The sequence below is a fragment of the Desmodus rotundus genome, chromosome 13 (genome assembly GCF_022682495.2).
Source record: "Desmodus rotundus isolate HL8 chromosome 13, HLdesRot8A.1, whole genome shotgun sequence".
NCBI classification, from domain to species: Eukaryota; Metazoa; Chordata; class Mammalia; order Chiroptera; family Phyllostomidae; genus Desmodus; species Desmodus rotundus.
Genome location: NC_071399.1, coordinates 46822874 through 46842425, shown reverse-complemented (window position 1 = coordinate 46842425; position 19552 = coordinate 46822874). Strand labels below are relative to the sequence as shown.

The 19552-nt window shown below is 36.7% G+C and overlaps 1 protein-coding gene and 1 pseudogene across 14 annotated transcripts in view; one reads left to right on the top strand and one right to left on the bottom strand.

Annotated features, from left to right (window-relative positions):
* The window catches only part of CDADC1 (cytidine and dCMP deaminase domain containing 1), a 180309-nt gene that overhangs the window by 100380 nt on the left and 60377 nt on the right, over window positions 1-19552 (top strand). For all 13 annotated transcript variants that reach the window (XM_045202638.3, XM_053916571.2, XM_053916573.2 and 10 more), the window contains 2 exons: window positions 980-1549; window positions 6955-7004. In XM_045202638.3, the coding sequence (XP_045058573.1) occupies window positions 980-1549; window positions 6955-7004 (620 nt within the window). The remainder of the gene's footprint in view (window positions 1-979; window positions 1550-6954; window positions 7005-19552) is intronic.
* LOC112313122 (structural maintenance of chromosomes protein 2 pseudogene) lies at window positions 12793-17616 on the bottom strand (annotated as a pseudogene). Its single transcript, XR_002975652.3, has one exon. The product of XR_002975652.3 is annotated as a structural maintenance of chromosomes protein 2 pseudogene (transcript).

Here is a 19552-nt window from a genome sequence, read left to right as displayed (position 1 = left end):
AGTATTTCGATGAAACATCAAATCACCAGGTGACTCAGCCCTCCTACAGCCCAGATTTGGTGCCCTGCAACTTCTGCTTTTCCTAAACTAAAATCACCTTTGAAAGAGAAGAGATTTTAGATTATTGGTGAGATTTAGGAAAATATGACAGGGCAGCCAATGGCAATTGGGAGAACTGTGTAACGTCCCAAGGTGCCTACTTTGAGGGTGGCTAAGGGGTTATTGTCCTATGTACAATGTTTCTTGTTCTTGTATCTTCTTCAATAAATGTCTCTATTTTTCAATATTACATGACTGGATACCTTCTGGACAGACCTTGTATTTTAAAAGCATGGTTGAATAGTTTATTTCAGAAACAAAACTCTAGACACTATCAGTTGTCAGCTATAATATTTCTAAAAGCAGCCATTTTTTACTTGTAGCACTCTGGCATATAGTCCCAGCACTCAGCTTAGGGACCACACTTAGCAAGGCCAATGATTCCACAAAGACCTCCCATGGGCTTTGTTAGGGGTTAGACAACTTTTGCTATAAAGGGCCAGATAATAAACATTTTAGGCTTTACATGCCACATGGTGTCTATACAGCTACCCAGCTCTCAACTCAGCTACTCCATTGCAGTGCAAAAGCAGCCAAGACTGTGTCAGTGAATGGTGGGCCTATGTTCCAATAAAACTTTATAGACACTGAAATTTAAATTTCATATAATTTTTGTGTTGAAAAATATATTTTTTTATTTTTCCAAATATTTAAAACTATAAAATCCATTCTTAACCTGCAAGCCATACAAAAAATAGGCAATGGGTTGGATGTGGCTTGTGAGCTGTGGTTTGTCATAGGCTATATTATTGCTGACTTGGTAATAGACATTTATTATGTTGGGACTTCTGGATCTACTGCAATGATATGGTGGATTTACCAAGAAAACTCTTAATTTCAGCATGTATCTGATAACCACCTTTCATATTTTGTATTTCAGCTGGAGTTAACCGAATTTCATACTGGCCTGCTGATCCAGAAATAAGTTTGCTTTCTGAGGCTTCTAGTTCTGAAGATGCAAAATTAGATGCTAAAGCAGTGGAAAGATTGAAATCAAACAGTAGGGCCCATGTGTGTGTCTTGCTTCAGCCTTTGGTGTGTTATATGATGCAGTTTGTAGAGGAGACCTCTTACAAATGTGACTTTATTCAAAAAATTGCAAAGACATTCCCAGATGCTAACACTGATTTTTATTCCAAATGTAGACAAGAAAGAGTAAAAGAATATGAAATGTTATTTTTGATTTCAAATGAAGAACTACATAAGCAGATACTGATGACTATAGGTTTGGAAAACCTATGTGAAAATCCATACTTTAGCAATCTAAGGCAAAACATGAAAGACCTTATCCTGCTTTTGGCTACTGTAGCTTCCAGTGTGCCTAACTTTGAACACTATGGATTTTATTGTGGAAGTACTGAACAGATTAATGAAATTCACAATCAATGTTTGCCACAAGAAATTGCAAGGCACTGCATGGTTCAGGCCAGGCTATTGGCATATCGAACTGGTAAGTTATATGCTTAGTTCAAACATTGGGGCTTATTGGTTGGGTTGTATTTATCTCAGAAGTAAAGTGGGGTTCATCTCATCTATGGTACAGTTCATTTACTCTCAGATCCTAAGGTTTTGCTGGTTGTACAATATAGAGAATTTAGTGAGACCCTTGAGTAGACAACTCTCTCTTAGAGTAGTTTCAGATTTTTTGTGGACTTATAATTAGGTGCCACATTTATAAATCAGGGCCTGATTATCTAGACCCTTCTTTTCTGACTCTTGTTTTTATCATTTCACTGTTCATTGATCCCTTTACTAGAGATGGGACAAAAGAGAAAGAGAGAAGCAAATCATTCATTTTCGTTAACTCTTCGATATTTTATATGTATGTAATATTAATACAAACTTTTAAAATCGTTACAATATATGAATTCAAAGTAACCAACAGAATCAAAGTAAAGAAATACTGGCAGATATATTTTTTTCCAATTGCTAGTATGTGTTCAATCAGCAAATAGAGAAATCAAGCATTTTTACTTTATTAAGTTATGCATGGGTGCATATGTGAAAAGAAAATATTTCTTGGGAATTTTCTTTATTGTGATAAAATATGGCCTCTGTATTTCCAATTGCAAAACAGTGTTTTTACATCTTATCAGATATAAAATTTTCCAAAGTAGAAGAATTAGCAGTTTTTAAAATGCAGGTTTGAAATAAGGAAAAAATGCAGGTAGGAGGAGCAGTAGAGTAAGATTTGATGAGTGGGCTACAGTAGGATTTTTTAAACTTCTCCCAAGAAAGACGGAAAAGAGAGAAAATCTTTACAAAAGGTTCAGATAAATGCCGCTGGCCTGTAGTGTATTCTAAACAAAGAGCACAGGTCAAAGTAATTTCAGTAGAATTGAAATTCTCAACTGGTAGCATATCAGAATCACCATGGAAATTTTATTAGAGGACAAATGCTCAAATTCCAACTCAGACTAAACCAAGTCCCTAAGGGTGTGGCCTAGGCTTATGAATTTTTAAAGTTATGGAAGGAATTCTGACATTCAGGAAGGTTAATAGGCACTGAGTTCTGAGTAAAGAATTTGATTCTACCACACAGGCATAAGGTATATGATGCTAAACAACTCTATAACATAACAGTCTGATTTAATGTAATCACTTAATTTTTAAAAAGATTTTATTTATTTTTAGAGAGAGGGGAAGGGAGGGGGAAAGAGAGGGAGAGAAACATCAATGTGCGGTTGCCTCTCAAGTGACCCCCCATGTGGGACCTGGCCCACAGCCCAGGCATGTATCCTGACCAGGAACTGAACCAGTGACCCTTTGGTTCACAGGCTGGCACTCAATCCACTGAGCCACACCAGCCAGGGCTTAGTGTAATTACTTTATATGTAGGCTATACATTAGTCTCTTTGTCAAAACCAACTTTATAAATAATTCTTCTCTAAATGAGGAAAGACAAACATAAATGGGAACAGCTGTTACAGCTATAATTCACAAATTCACCTTTGGTAGTTAGAATTCAGAAGATTCCAAAGTGAACATAAGGTGGGATATGTGAATATGCTGTTCTTTTATTGATCTCAGTATTTCTTGCTTCTCATAGAACTATGTATGATTAGTTCATACAATGTATGATTCCAGTGTTTAAAGATGCAGAAATGTTTAGATATCAATTTGTGTATATATTCTTTGTTAGATTCTCTAATTATAAATTTATCTGCTATTTCTGTGCAGTTTTTTACATAAAGCCATACTTCTGCACATGATGGGCGATTTAAAAGATTTCCTGAGGTTAATTTTTTCTATCATGTGTGACTTCTTTGCCTGGAATCCAAATCCTAAATAGAATGCAACTGTGTCATGTACTCCACTCCATTGGGAGTTTTTCCAGAGAAGAGATCACATCTTCATTGCCATTTTTTCCTTAGCACCAAGTGCAGTGTGTTGAATGGATAAAGGAAATCTTTTTGTATCCAAAGATAAATGGTTCACAATCCCTTATCTAAAACCCTTGGAGCCAGATGAAAAGGAATTCAGAGATTTTCAGATTTTAGAAAGGTAATATGGTATATATACTATATATTAACGAGCACTTCTGGGGGATCTGGGAAAGTACCGTGTAACCAAACACATTTACACAAATGAAGTAAAATGTGTGAATGTTTGCATTAATGTTTGGTCAGGTGTGGCCACAAAATAAATGCATCAAGATGTCCAAAACAAATCTTGATATAATGGATTTCAGATAAGGAATTCTAGACCTATATTCTTCATTGATGATAAATAGTAACAACAAACATTTATTGATCACCTACTATATGTCAGTCACAGAGCTAGGCTATTTATATACTGATACCATTTAACATGGAGGACAATCCAGCAAGGTAAATATCCCCATGGTAGAGTGTTCTCCTTAAATAACTCAGACTTTTCATCTCACACTGTTCAGTTTGCTTTGATGACATTATTTGATTCTACTTAGTAGGTGAAGAAATCATTCTATTATACCATTTCATTTAAAAATATACTTATGATTAAAATGAATTGTAAGACCTCCAACAGAGTTTTCTAAAAGTAATTGATAGTAAGTGCTTAATAATTGCCTCTTGAATGATGAATAAATATGATCCACAAAGGTTTCATTAAACATATGTTTCTATGATACTTTGAGGTAGCAAAAAAGTGACAAAATTTATTTAGGCTCTAGAGGGGAAAAGAGTTAGGAGGGCTTTACATCTGATCTACCTGATTTTAAGTGTGATACTTTAATCTCTGTTTTGGGTCCTGTTTTCCCATTAGACTTAGCATTTTACAAAGCTGAAGATTATACCTTCCTCCTAAACCACAGTGTTGATGACAAAAGTAGATTGGAGTAGCCAAGAAAGTTTATGTTTCAAATTATAACTTTGTGGTTCTCAGCTTTAGTACAGAGGGAATGCTTATGTAAAATGCAAATTCCTGTGTCTGCCCACCTTCCATGGAGAGGTTGATTCAGGGCATTTCCATGGGAGATAGGAGTCTGCCTTTTTAACAAGCAGTCAGTGGTTCTGATACAGCTGGCCTGTGGACCACATGGACAAACCTGACATAACAGAACTGGGAGCTAAAATAACCATACCTATGTTCTAGAACCATAGGATAAAGAGCTCTCTGACTTTTAGTGATCAGAGTCTCAGCAATTTGGCTCAGTGATTGTAAGTTGTTCTTCCCTTCAAAGGTACACAAATGAAGACAGGAGCAACCTGAGAATGACCAGAGCAATTTCTGTAAAAATTACATACATAAAAAGATTTTTGAGAAACTACCTAATTTGTCAGCCAGTGTTGGGGCTGGGTGGAATCTACTCCATCTAACATGGATAAGATTTCGTTTTGATTTTGAAAATAACCATTGGAAAGAATATTCTCTTGGTGTGACTTATCTTAGATAGCAGTAGAGCAGCGTGCTAATTGAAAATCACATTTTTCCCCCTCTTGACAAGGTTTAGTCTGTCTCCGGACTGAAACAGAAAAAGTGGCTCCTGAGACTTTAAAAAAAACACAAGATGAAAGACACTCAGTGTAGATGGTAGGAAAAGTAAGCTCTTAATATGAAGAATTTCTATTTTGGTTTTTCATTTTTTGTTTTTGATTTATGTATGCATTGAGTACAAGTTTACCTCCAGTAAAGGTTTTGGCTTTGCAGACAAATACACTCTTATGTTTATAACTTCTGCCACTTGCCTTAGAAATGATCATACATCCGTAATTATATTCTTTTCCCCACATGTTTTATTATGAAGGTCTTACAAGAAACAGTATTCTGGTTACACTAAAATCCCTTTGACAGTTCCGCTCTGTAGAGTAAGCCCTCCTCTCATGCACTCCATTCCTCAGTATTGTGTTAATTTCCTGCATAGCACAGCACATACGTGTTTTCTTTTTCCTGTCTTCATCTATCATCAGACAGACTATAAGTTTCATGAATATAGGGACTTCTGTTTCCCTCACCACTGTATACTTGGGCATTCAATAAAGGGAAATGCTTGTTATAAAATTCTTAATATCAAAGGGAGTGGTAGAAGAAAGGCAAATAGGTTGGGTCTGGAGGGCTGAACTTTAGTCACTTAATTTCTTTACCTGTTTTCTCATCTAGAAAAGGAAATTGTATCTGCTTTACCTTTGGGTAAAAATGAGATTGATAAAAAAGTGCTTAAAACAAATTACACAAGTGCTTTGTAATACAATTTTGAAAACCCAAGTTTGCTTGAACTGAATTTGGAAAATTTTATTATAGTCTCATAGCTTAAAAATTATGGAGCATCCCAGTTTTTAATGCATAAGTGCAATAAAGTTTCTTTGTACTTTTACTATAAAAGTAAATATTTAAATATGTTATCAATGCAAGGACTAATTTTAAGGAAATTGTAGGGTGAAGCTACAGTTTCATTTAATCCTCACCAATATGAAATTATTCTAGACTGAGTTGACCGATGATTGTTATGTATTCTGTGTAAATGTACCCACTTAACTACATTAGCCCCTTGTTAAAATTTGGATACTTTGGTTTTCATAATTAATGTATAATTGTCCTAGACATTTGAAATTCACCCTTATATTGGTACAAGGAAAAGGTAAATTCTTTATATGTAGAATTCTATTTTGGTTATTAAATTTTCTGTTTCATAGTAATGGTTTTAAGAAGTGTATCTTGTTGCAGAGATTTTGGTTCTACAAGAAAATTATAACCTTACAATTGATTTAGAAATAAACACCATGTCACTAACTTGGCTTCCCCCCCTCCCCCACCAAAGGCAAATTATGAAGATCAGGGGAAGGACAACATATTGTTTAAATCAAAATCCCTTTCATGCACTTACCAGCGATATAAATATATGAAAGCTCATAAAAATTTGTTTATGTTTGTATTATAAATCTGAACATTTTTCATAGCAAGAACATTTGCATGAAATCTATTTTCCATGATCAGAGTATAAAAAATGGTAGAAGACAGACTTGATTGTTGTGAACAGTTATATTAAATTAGAAACTTGTTTGTTAATTTTATCATCTGTTAGAAATAATAATTTACAAATTGACTTCTTGGTGGAGAATTGATAATTACATTCAGTTCTGGTTACAGCTCTGAAATGACCTGACCATGGACACTGCCAATTTAATGATCTCCACATATAGATTCCATGTGACTGTGTTGGTAATGACACTGTCTAGTTATTTATTGCCTAATTCCCATATTCCATGCTTAAAAGTGTTTCTTTTAGTGGTTTTCTATAATTTAGGAAATGTCAAAAATGACAGCTACATTTAGAAAGTATACTTCAATAAATGTTTTTATTATTTTTGGAAAAATGTATTTCTGAAACTAACAAATCATTGACTGTTCCTGAGCTAAATACCATTTATCTTTTAGAAGATCATAAAATAGGAGTTGGAGCAGTAATTTGGGCAGAAAGAAAATCTGTAAGTATTAAAATAATTCTTTAAACATGTAACATTGATTTTCTTTAAATATTGTTCAGTCTTAAATATATCTTATTGACCCATGGCATTAATATTTTGTATTGGTGATTTTATTATGTTCTATAAGCATTTCTTTATACCCTCAACAATTTTCTGGATAGATTTATTCATTTAGCTTAGATGTTTTATTATATTGTATTTAGGTTCATAATTTATTTTTCTTATATTTTTATTATTTTTACTATTACAGTTGTCCCCAATGTTTCCCCCCTTACCCACATTCACCCAGATTGACCCCCCTAATCAGGTCATCACCACTTTGTTGTCCATGTCCGTGGGCCATGCATATATGTTCTTTGATTAATCCCTTCACCTTCATTCATCTAGTCTCTCCGCTCCAGCAGCTGTCAGTCTGGTCCATGTATCTATGCCTCTCTTTCTATTTTGTACATTAGTTTATTTTGATTCTTTAGATTCCACATATAGAAGAGATCATATGGTATTTGTCTTTCTCTGACTGGCTTATTTCACTTGGCATAATAATCTCCAGGTCTATCCGTGCTGTCACACACAGTGTGAGTTCTTTCATTTTCACTGCCATGTAGTATTCCACTGTGTAACTGTTCCTAACTGTTCCACAGCTTTTGTATCCACTCATCTATTGATGGGCACTTTGGCTGTTTCCAGACTTGGCTATTATAAATAATGCTGCTATGACATACAGATGCGTACTGAATTGATGTCTTGGGATTCTTAGAATATGTTCCCAGAAGTGGGATTTCTAGGTTGAAACGCAGTTCCATTTTGAACTTCTTGAGGTAACTTCATATTGTTTTCCACAGTGTCTGTACAAGTCTGCATTCCCACCTCTGGTGCACTAGGGTTCTCTCTTCTCCACATGCTTTCCACGACTTGTTGATTTATTGATGGTAGCCATTCTTACAGATGTGAGGTGACATTTCATTGTGGTTTTGATTGGCATCTCTGTGATGATTAGTCACATTGAGCCTTTTTTCATATGTCTCTTGGCCATGCGTTTCTCCTCTTTGGAGAAGTGTTTATTCAAGTCCTTTGCCTATTTTTTAATTCGATTGTTTGTCTTCCTGGTGTTGAGTTTTATAAGTTCTTTATACATTTTAGAAATTAAACCCTTTTCAGATCTATCATTGGAAAATATGTTCTCGAATATAATGGGTTCCTTTTTCCTTTTGCTGATGGTTTCTTTAGCTGTGCAGAAGCTTTTAAATTTGATGTAGTTTATTTTTTCTTTGTTTACCTTGCCCTAGGAGACATATCAGCAAAACTATTGCTATGCAAGATATCTGAAATTTTACTGCCTGTGTTTCCTTCTGGGATTTTTATGGTTTTGCAACTTACATTAAATCTTTCATTCATTTTTAGTTTATTCTTTTTTAAAATATATTCATTATGCTATTACAGTTGTCCCATTTTTTTCTCTTCTTTATTCCCCTCCACCCTGTACCACCAACCACCATCATTCCTCTACCCTAGTTCATGTCCATGGGTCATACATGTAAGTTCTTTGGCTTCTCCATTTCCCATACTATTCTTAACCTCCCCCTGTCTATTTCGTATCTACCATTAATGCTTCTTATTCCCTGTACCTTTTCCCCAGTTCTCTACCCTTCCCCTCCCTACTGATAACCCTCCATGTGATCTCCATTTCTGTGGATCTGTTCCTGGTCTAGTTGTTTGCTTAGTTCATTTTTGTTGGGTTTTTTTGTTTGTTTGTTTTTTTAGGTTCAGTTGGTGATAGTTGTGAGTTTGTTGTCATTTTACTGTTCCTAGTTTTGATCTTCTTCTTTTTCTTAGCTAAGTCCCTTTAACATTTCATATAATAAGGGCTTGGTGATGATGAACTCCTTTAACTTGGCCTAATCTGGAAAGCACTTTATCTGCCCTTCCATTCTAAATGATAGCTTTGCTGGTTGTACATTCTTACCTTTCATGACTTTGAAGACTTCTTTCCAGCTTCTTCTTTTGTGTAAGGTTTCTTTTGAGAAATCAGCTGATAGTTTCATGGGCACTCCTTTGTAGGTGACTGTCTCCTTTTCTCTTTCTGTGTTTAAGATTCTTTCCCTCTCTTTAATCTTGGGTAATGTAATTACGATGTGCCTTGGTGTGTGTTTCCTTGGGTCCAACTTCTCTGGGACTCTCTGAGCTTCCTGGACTTCCTGGAAGTCGATTTCCTTTGCCAGATTAGGGAAGTTCTCTGTCATTACGTTTTCAAATAAGTTTTCCATTTCTTTCTCTTCCTCTTCTCCTTCTGGCACCCATATGATTCCGATGTTGGAACATTTAAAGTTGTCCTGGAGATTCCTAACCCTCTCTTCATTTTTTTGAAGTCTTGTTTCTTCATTCTGTTCTGATTGAATGTTTATTTCTTCCTTCTGGTCCAAACCATTGATTTGAGTCCCAGTTTCCTTCCCTTCACTGTTAGTTCCCTTTGTTTAACTTTTTATAGCCTTTACTTCATCCTCTATTTTGCGACCATACTCAACCATTTCTGTGAACATCCTGATTACCAATGTTTTGAAACCTGCATCTAATAGTTTGGCTATCTCTTCATCACTTAGTTGTATTTTTTCTGGAGCTTTGATCTGTTCTTTCATTTGGGCCATATTTTTTTTTTGTCTCGGTGTGCCTGTTAGCTGTTAAGTGGCGGAGCCTTAGGTATTCGCCAGGGTGGGGCAACCCACTTCATTGTGTTGTGACACTGTATCTGGGGGAGAGATCAGAGAGGGAACAATTCCGGTTGCTCCGCTCTCAGCAGTATTTCAGTCACTTTGCCCATTCCTAGAAGCAAATTGGGCCCTTCTGGTGCTGATCCCAGGTAGGTCATTTTGTGTACATTCCAGGGTCCTGTGGGTCTCTCCAATGAACTCTCCTGTGAGGCTGGGAGTTTCTCCCATCACTGCAACCCCCACAGGTTTTTTTCAGTCAGAGGTTTTGAGGCTTTATTTCCCCACGCTGGAACCCTGGGTTGTGTGGTCTGTCTTGATCCCTAGTTGTTCCTCCTGGTTAATCTGCACACAAATGTGGGCTCCCCCTTCCCAAGTCTGCCAGCTGCCTCCTCACCCGCCCCCATACTCCTGCCTTGCCACGCATTCTCTCTGCCCCAGCTGCCCGTTTCTGCCCCTCCTCCCGGTCTGGATGAACTTTCTTCTTTTAACTCCTTGGTTGTTGGACTTCCATACGGTTCAATTTCCTGGAAGTTCTGATTATTTTTTGTTTTTAAATTTGTTGTTGTCCTTCTTTTGGTTGTGCAAGGGAGTAAAGTGTATCTACCTATTTCTCCATCTTGGCCGGAAGTATTTTGAGTTTATTCTTTTGTATGGTTTAAGTTGGTGGCCTGCCTTTCTTCCTTTCTTCCTTCCTTTCTTCCTTTCTTCCTTCCTTCCTTCCTTCCTGCCTTCCTTGCTTGCTTGCTTGCTTCCTTCCTTCCTTTATTTCTTTCTTATTTATTCCTTCCTTCTTTCCTTATTTTCTTCCTTCCTTTATTTCTTATTTCTTCCTTCCTTTCTCCCTTCCTTCCTTTCTTTCATGTGCCTGTCTAATTTTTCTAACACAATTTATTAAAGAAACTCTGTACTCCCTCCTATGCTCTTGCCTCCTTTGTCAAATATTAATTGACCATAAAGGCATGGACTTATATATGGGCTCTCTGTTCATTTTCACTTATCTATATGCCTGTTCTTATGCAGTACCAGGCTGTTTTCATTACATTGGCCTTATAGTAGAGTTTGATATCAAGTATTGTTATACCTCCAGCTTTGTTCTTCTTTCTCAAGATTGTTGGGCCCATGTGGGGTTTTTTTGATTCCATATACATTTTTGGAGTATTTGTTCTAGATTTGTGATATATTCCATTGGTATTTTAATGGAAGTTGCATTGAATCTATATATTGGTTCGGGTAGTATGGACATTTTAATGATGTTAATTTTTCCAATTCATGAACACAGTATCTGCTTCCACTTATGTATCTTGCTCAATTTATTTCTTCAGTGTCTGATAATATTTAAGTACAGGTCTTTTACAGCTTGGTTAAATAATTCCTTAGAATTTCTTTTCTTTTTTATTCACAAAACTTTAATGTTTGAGAATTTTCATGAAAGAGCAAATTTTTATAAGACAAAAATTAAGAAAGCAGACATAGAGAATGTGTTAGCAGAGGAAAGAAAGTTCACACCTATGGCAAAACAGTCACCCCACAAGTTATTTATACAGTGGTAATTAACACAGCAATGAAGAAACATTTTATAACTAGTGCATTATAAGTATTAACACTTATGCTAAGTTGTGGTCGACAGGTAGACTATATTGGTGACAGTGTAAATTGACAAAGCTGTTTTTTGCAAACAATTTATAATACATTTGAAAGAAAAGAAAAACCTTTGTTTGTTCTATTGATATCGTGCTTCCTGTAACTCAGCATTTATAGCTTTGCCCCCCCCCGCCCCCCCCCCCCCCCCCCCCCCCGCAGCCTCCCACAGTAGTCAGAACTGATTCCAGGCACAGTCCTTTCCAATGTATCCAATAACATCAGTTACCTGGGTGTTCTTTGACAGCCTCACATATGTATGAGGACAGAAAATAAGAAATGTTAAACCCAGGGCCAAGAAGTATGAGCATATATCAGGGAAAGGATAACACAAAGGAGCTAAAACTGAAGTTTGAAGAAGGGATGCATATAAAGCATACAGAAACATACCCAAGATGAGACTGGCACATGTCAGAGCTTTGAAGATTCAGAGTTTGGAGACACTGGTAATATACCTATAGACACTAATAACTATTCTTAAGTGTTGGTTTACACAGTCTTTTGAGATCTTAATGAAACATCATCCTTTTGAACCAGAAAGCTGAAACACTAAGAAAAACAATAATCATCAAAATGAGTTCCTATTGGTAGAAGAGATGGATTTAATTTTCTTACATACATGTCAGACTAAAGAAAAAAGATCTGTTGTCTCCTACATTCTCATTCACCAGTAAATTGTTACTGACTGGATTATGAAAAGGCTGACAAAAATCTCTGAAAATACTGGCAGACATCAGATAAACTTGCACCAGACAGCAGCGTGCAACACCTTTTCTTAAGCATCTACTGAAATATTCACAATGATTTTTTAAAAATGTGCAAATGCACAGATCAGTTAGTAAGCATATAGAAACATGATATTCATACATCGTAAAATGGGAAATAGATCTTGAAAGATTCTGTCATTTGAGGCTAAAGCAGGGATCTAACATTCACAGAGAACTAACCACAAATAGCTCAGAATGTGCTTAATACCTTTCTCTGTGTTCCCTTTGTTGGTCCAGCTACTTGCTTTATAAATCTTCCTTACCTGAATGACTTTATTAGCAATTGAAAACACATTGACATTATTTTAGGAATTAAACTAAAAGCTGATTATCAGCTATCTTTATCCTATAATCTAATTTCACCTGTTTCTTTGTATTTTTGCTTTTATAAAAAGAACTTCCCACCAACCAGGTATCTCAGGCACCCTAATATATTGTATAAAAGAGTTGTGTAAGAAAAATAATTGAGGACAGGCATAAAATCACAATCACAGTAATTAGGCCACCATTATACAGTGGCATTTTAAAAAGAGGAACCATGTTAATTTAAAAGTGATATAGAGAAATATGGATTAAGTAACAAAATAACATTAAATCTTTATATAAACAAATTAAATGAATCCCAAGTTCTGAAAAAAAATTTATGTTTAAAAAACAGGTCAAGGTGAAGGAGTAAATTCATACTTCTTTAACTTCCGCATGTGATCATTTGGGTTCTTTTGCCTTGGATTTGGTTTCCCTTGGAACCTTTCCATTTTGACATTGAGTAGATCTGGTCACTGTAGAAACACCATCCACAAACTTGATTTTGAAAAGGACATTTGCATTGTTGAACATACCTTCCTTTAGGCACACCACAATGAACTGAGAATGTGTGAAATGAGTACGCAGCATCTGTCCAATATTCTGGGTATGAGAAGATCCAAGGCTGTATCTACCTCATCCAGAATATAAATTGGAGCAGGTTTGAAGAGGAGCATGGACAATATTAATGACAAAGCTACTAAAGACCTCTGACCACCACTAAGTTCAGTTAGGTTTTCTTTCCAAGTATTTCCCAAAGCAACCTTGAATTCCAAACCATCCAATACAGTTTGCTTCTCTGGTGGTGCAAGCATAGCATTAGCATCAGGCAAAAGAGTAGAAAAAATAGACCCAAAGTCCTTTTTCACCTTTTGCCAAGCTGTATTTAGGGCTTGGTTTTTCTTCTGGTTAAGGTCTTCTACAGTTGCAAGTAGTTTGGATTTGTTATTTTCTATAATTTTCTTCTTCATCAAGTCATTATGCTGCTCTTCTGCCTCTGTCAGTACGTTCATAGCTCTCATGTTGACATTTCTTCCTAGTTTCTCCTTCATTTCTTGCAACTTCTGAAGTCTCTGACCAGCTTCTTTTGGGTTGTTAGTTTGGAAATCATAGGCGCTATTGGGTAGCCCAAAGAGGTGTTTCTCTGCATTAATCCAGTCATAATCTTTCAACATTTTGGATATCTTTGCAGCAGCATCTTCTGCTTCCTTTTTATGTTTGCTGATATTGTGGTCAGGTTCCTTAATTTTAAGCCGAGAGTCATTGTTTTGTTCCTGTGCTTCACTAATTCTGTATATTTAGCTTTAATTACATTGTCTTGGGCTGTTATCACTTCTTTTTGCTTGGTCATCTCTTCTTAAGCTTTATTTAATGATTCCTTACTTTTGGGCACCTTAGCTGCCATTACTTCAATTTGACCTTCATAGGATTTGATAGCTTCATTTACAGCTTCAAGCTGTTGTTCATAGGATGCATGTTCTCTCTTGAGTTCTTTCAGCTCCGGAGTGATAGCTTCAACTTCCTGTTGTTTTTCTTTCATTTTCTTGCTGGAAGCATCTGCTTTTGTTTTGTCACAATCGTTTTTTCTGAGCATCCCTCAGCTCTTTCTCTCTTCTAGTACTTCATATTTTTCTTCTGCTTTTTTTTAACTTCTTCGTTGTTTTTTAAAATCTCCTCACTTTCCTCAATTTTTTTTTTAAGAGCATCTAATTCTTGTTGCTTGTGATATGAGCTTTGCTGGAGCTTGGTTTGTAATAAATCTGCCTCTTCAGTTTTCACCTCCCACTGCTGTTTTGGTTTGTGATACTTCTCAGCAATGTTTTTAAGACCTGCTAGTTCCTCTTCTAGAGCCTGTATGTAGCTCATTCTCCTTGATTCTCAGGTTAGCTTGAACATCTTCGAGCTCTTGAAACTTTGTTAAAATAGAAGCTGCCTGGGATCAAGTACCTCCACTCAATGTCCTGTGAGGATCAAATACTTCACCTCCTAGAGTTACAGTTCTAGTCATTATCCTTTTATTAAGGGTTACTGTTTTTGCATTATCCATATTGTCACAAACAAATGTTGTTCCAGAGACAAGTTCCATTGCTCTCTCAAGTTCTGGTTTGTATTCAACCAGGGAAAGAGCCACATGAACATTGTTAGGGCCAGCAAGATTCTGAGCAATCCTCAGAGTTTCTGGAGCAATACACGAGGCTGAAATTTTAATGAGTGGAATTATGGTGTATCAATGCTTTAATTCCCCCTTTTCTAGCCAGGTTACTGGAAGCTTTTTTCTAGTAACCTCTGTGTCTACTATAACTTTGTAAAGTCGTTCCCCGGCCACCAATTCTAAAGCTGTGGTTGCAGAGCTATCTTTCACATTATTCAAAGAAGCTACAAGTCCTTTCACACGATTTCTGTTCCAATTCTTCTCTGGATCCTTGTAGGTGAATTGAAGATTGGGAAATATGGCCAAGAGAGCTTCATATATTTCTTTCAATCTACTGATACCAAGGGTAGCTGCCTTTGCTTTTCCAGAAGGCTTTCCTCCTTGTTTTCTTCATAATTTACCTTTTTCATTTTGGCTTCAAGTTCTTCTTTCAGTTTCCTCACGGCTTCTAAAGCTTCTTGATCCTTTCTCTAACCACTATCCATCTTCTTAACTTCAGCTTGTTTAGTCTTTAATTCTTGTTGGGCATGTTTCAACTTCATCTGAGCCTGTTTGGCTTCAGTCTGAGCTTTACTTATATCATTTTTACAGGTCATCATCTGACCAGCTAGAGTTGCTTCTGTTCCATCTTCATTACTGGACAGACCAGCAGACACAGCATTGAAATGCTGCTGTGCTGCAGCCAAAGCTTTGGCGTCTTTAGCACTTGCTTCTTGAAGGGTGCTCAGCCCATCTGTTATCTTTTTAACCTCCTTTTCCTTTGCTGCTAAAGTTTTAGAGTTCTCAATCATATTTTTTCCAGTTCCTTGAGTTTGTTCTCTTCACTTGGCAGATTTTTCTTTTTAAGATCAAAGGCACTTTGACATTTAGTATTAACTTTCTAAAGATCGAAGTTAACCCCCAATTTCTGTATCTTTTCTTTTTTCCGGTTCTTCTATTTTATGAATAAGTGCTTTTTTTTTTTTATCATTCTCAGACAGTTCCTCTTGAAGTTTCAGAACTTTATCCTGCATTTCTTTTTAACTCCTCAGCTGAGCATTCCTCGGTTCCTTCAGCCAGCAAAAGTTGATAAGCAATATATAAATGACTCAAATGTTCAATTTCCCTCATTACTTTTTGATATTCCAAGTAGGAAGATCTTTCCTCTTTTAATTTTTGAATGGTTGGAGTAATTTCTTCTTCAAGTATCGTCTTAATTTCTTTTAGCTTAGCGTCCTTTTTTTCTATAGTTTTCTGGGCAGCTGTCTTTTTGTATTCATATACCCTGATTCCAGCTGCTTCTATCATGGACAAAATCTCTGGAGATTTCATAGTCAGTACATTTGTGATTTGTCCCTGCATGATGAGAAAGTGAGGGTTGTTAATGTTAAGACCAACAGAACAAAAGAAATCCTGTATTCTGGTATTGTTTGCATTTTCTCTGTTGATTAAATATTTATTTCTGTCACCCATAACTGCCTGCCTTGTTAGTGTAATTTCATCATGAACGTCAAATCCCATAGGACTTTGCTTTTTGTTAGAATTGTCAAAGGTGATTAGACTGAAGCCTTAGTAATACTAGCCTGCCCATTTTTGTAAACTAAATCTTGTAAATTAGAAACCCAAACCTGAGAAAGGTTGGAGATGCCCAGCAAAAAGCAGATGTAGTCCAATATGTTGGATTTCCCACTGCCATTTAAGCCAGTGATAGTATTAAAGAGGGGGTCAAAATTGTTGACCTCAGTCCTCTGAGCATAGGACTTGAATCCTTCAAGAACAATTGATTTTATATACATTTTCACTAATTTGGATAGGTAAACCTTTGCTGGGAATCAAATGGGCCACAAAGCAGTTTGCCCCACTGCTGTATCTGGCCGCCTGGGCTTGAGACCCCCAAATGCTCTTCTGAGTCACAAAGGCAGAGAGCAGGCCAAACTGACCCAGCTTTGGGCACGACACAGCGATTTCCACCATGGCTACTATAACACTCCCTCCCAGCTCTGCATCGCTGCTGGAAATAATTCCTTGGAATTTCCAGTCAAGGTGGCAGTATAGGTAAACATGGCATGCCTCCACATCAAAATTACAACTAAACTATAGAATAAGAGCCATTCTGAACTGTTAGAAATTGAGCTGAATGGAATTCCTACAACTATGAAATTAGAGAAGAAACCTCACTGAGACTGGTAGGAGAAGCAGAGATGAGGAACAACCTGTTCCCACACCCATGTGTCATGGATAAAAATTGAGATTTTTATTTCAAGAGTGAGGGGTCCTAGCCCTACACTAGGTACCCCAGCCCAGGGGTCCCATGCCAGGAAGATGTCTCCATAACTTATACCTGTAAAACCCAGCAGGGATTGGTGCTATGGAAAACAAATTGCTTGAGTCCCAGGCAGTTCCTCTTAAAAGGCCCATGAACAGACTTATTTGGACTCATTCCCTCTGAGCTCCAGTGCTGGGGTGGCAGATTAAAACACATTAGACACAAATGGGAAGGAATTGAATTGTTGAGCTGAGGGGCACTTTTCTCCTAAACAGAATTGCTGGCAGAGGGTAATGTTCCTTTTCTGAGCCCTTCCCCCACAGAACCACACAGCTAGCAGGATAGGGCTATATCTGAGACTCCATGAACCTGGCTCACATTGTTTGCTCCACCCTGATGATTCCATGAGGACCTGCCCCACCCATCTTTCAGGCTCATCCAAGCTTTTTTCAGTGGCTTTTTCATATGAATGGCTTGCCTTGGCCAATGCTTCAGATTTTCCTAAGTTCTCTTAAAGAAGCAAACCTCTTGCTACATTGCCCCAAACCTGGCACTAACAGCAGCTGGCCTTGGTTCACAGCTTGGCCTCTCCTGGACACCTTCAAGCCCAGCACAAGTAGCAGCCATCTGCAGATCACTTTGTAGCTAATGCTGTGTGACCTGAGGCAGAACATAGGCAGTGGCTGATGTTGGACATGCCTACAACAGTTAAGGCTCAACTATAAAAGGAGGGTGTACACAGTCCAGACAATGGGCACATTTTGAGTACCCAGTTTGGGTAATAAGGGAGGCTGTGCCTCTGGACCCTACAGGACACCTACTACATTAAGCCATTCTCTCAAGTCTGGGACACATAGTAGCTCTACATAATACATACAAACAAACACAGGGAGGCTGTCAAAATGAGGAGACAAAGATGTGGCCCCAGTGAAAGAACAGAACAAAACTTGAGAAAAATAACTAAACAAAATGGAGATAAGCAATCTCACAGATACAGAGTTCAAAACACTGGTTATAAGGATGCTCAAGGTATACAGTGAGGATGTCAACAGCATAAAGAGGATCCATTCAGAAGCAAAGGATACACTAATTGAAATAAAGAACAATTTACAGGGAAACAACAGCAGAGGGGATAAAGCCAAAATTCAAATCAAGGATTTGGAAGATAAGGAAGCAAAAAAATAACCAATCAGAACAGCAAGAAGAAAAAATACAAAATATGAGGATAGTATAAGGAGCCTCTGGGACAACATCAAGTATACCAATATTTGCCTCATAGGGGTGCCAGAAGGAGAAGAGAAAGAGCCAAAAATTGGACACATTTGAAAAAATAATGAAACAAAACTTCTCTGGCTTGGTGAAGGAAATAGACATACAAGTCCAGGAAGTACAGAGTCCCAAACAAGATGGACACAAAGAGACCCACACCAAGACACATCATAATTAAAATGCCAAAGGTTAAATTCGAAGAGAAAATCATAAAAGCAGCAAGAGAAAAGCAGTTATCTACAAGGGAGGTACCAGAAGGCTTGTCAGCTGATTTCTCAAATATTGCAGGCTAGAAGGGATTGGCAAGAATATTGAAAGTGATGAAAAGCAAGGACTTACAACTCAAGATTACCCAGCAAAGCTATCATTTAGAATCAAAGGACACACAAAGAGCTTCCCAGACAAGAAAAAGCTAAAGGAGGTTATCACCACCAACTAGTACTATATGAAATGTTAAAGGGTCTTCTTTGAGAAGGCATAGAATAGCAAAAATATGAAAAGTAAAATGGCAATAATTACATATCTATCAACAATTGAATCTAAAATAAACAAAATAAAAAAGTAGAATAGAAACAGAATCATAGATACAAAGAACATTTTGATGATTGCCAGAGGATTGGGTGAAAAAGGTGAAGGGATTAAGAAGTACAAATTGATAGTTACAGAGTATTTATGGGGATGTAAAGTATAACGTAGGGAATAGAATAGCCAAAGAACATATACACAGGACCCATGGACATGGACAATAGTGTGGGGATTGCCTGTGTGATAGAAAAATATATTTATTTCTAGCTAACTTATTTATTTTGTTGCAGTAGTTAATGGGATTTTTTTTCTTGGTTTCTCTTTCAGATAGTTCATTATTGGTATATAAAAATATCCATTTCTGAATATTGCTTTTGTATCCTGCTACTTTACCAAATTCATTTATTAGTTCTAGTATATTTTTGGTGGAGTCTTTAGTGTTTTCTATGTTCAATACCATATTGCCTGTGAATAATGACAGTTTTACTTCATCCATTCCAATTTGGATGCCTTTTATTTCTTCTTGTCTGATCGCTGTGGCTAGGACTTCTAGTACTATGTTGAATAAGAATGGTGAAAGCAGATATTTCTGACTAATTCCTATTCTTGAGGGAAAGGTTTTTATTTTTTCCCCTTTGAGTATGATGTTGGTTGTAGTTTTTCATATATGGCCTTTATTATGTTGAGGTAAGATCCCTCTATTCCCACTTTGCTGAGAGTTTTTATCATAAATGGGTGCTAAGCTTTATAAATGCTTTTTCTGCTTATTTGATATAATCATGTGATTTTATCTGTCATTTTGTTCATGTGATGTGTCACATTTATTGATTTGCAGATATTATACTAACCTTGCATCCCTGGTAAAAACCTCATTTGATCATGGTATGATCTTTTTAATGTATTGCTGGATCTGGTTTGCTAATATTTTGTTGAGGATTTTAGTA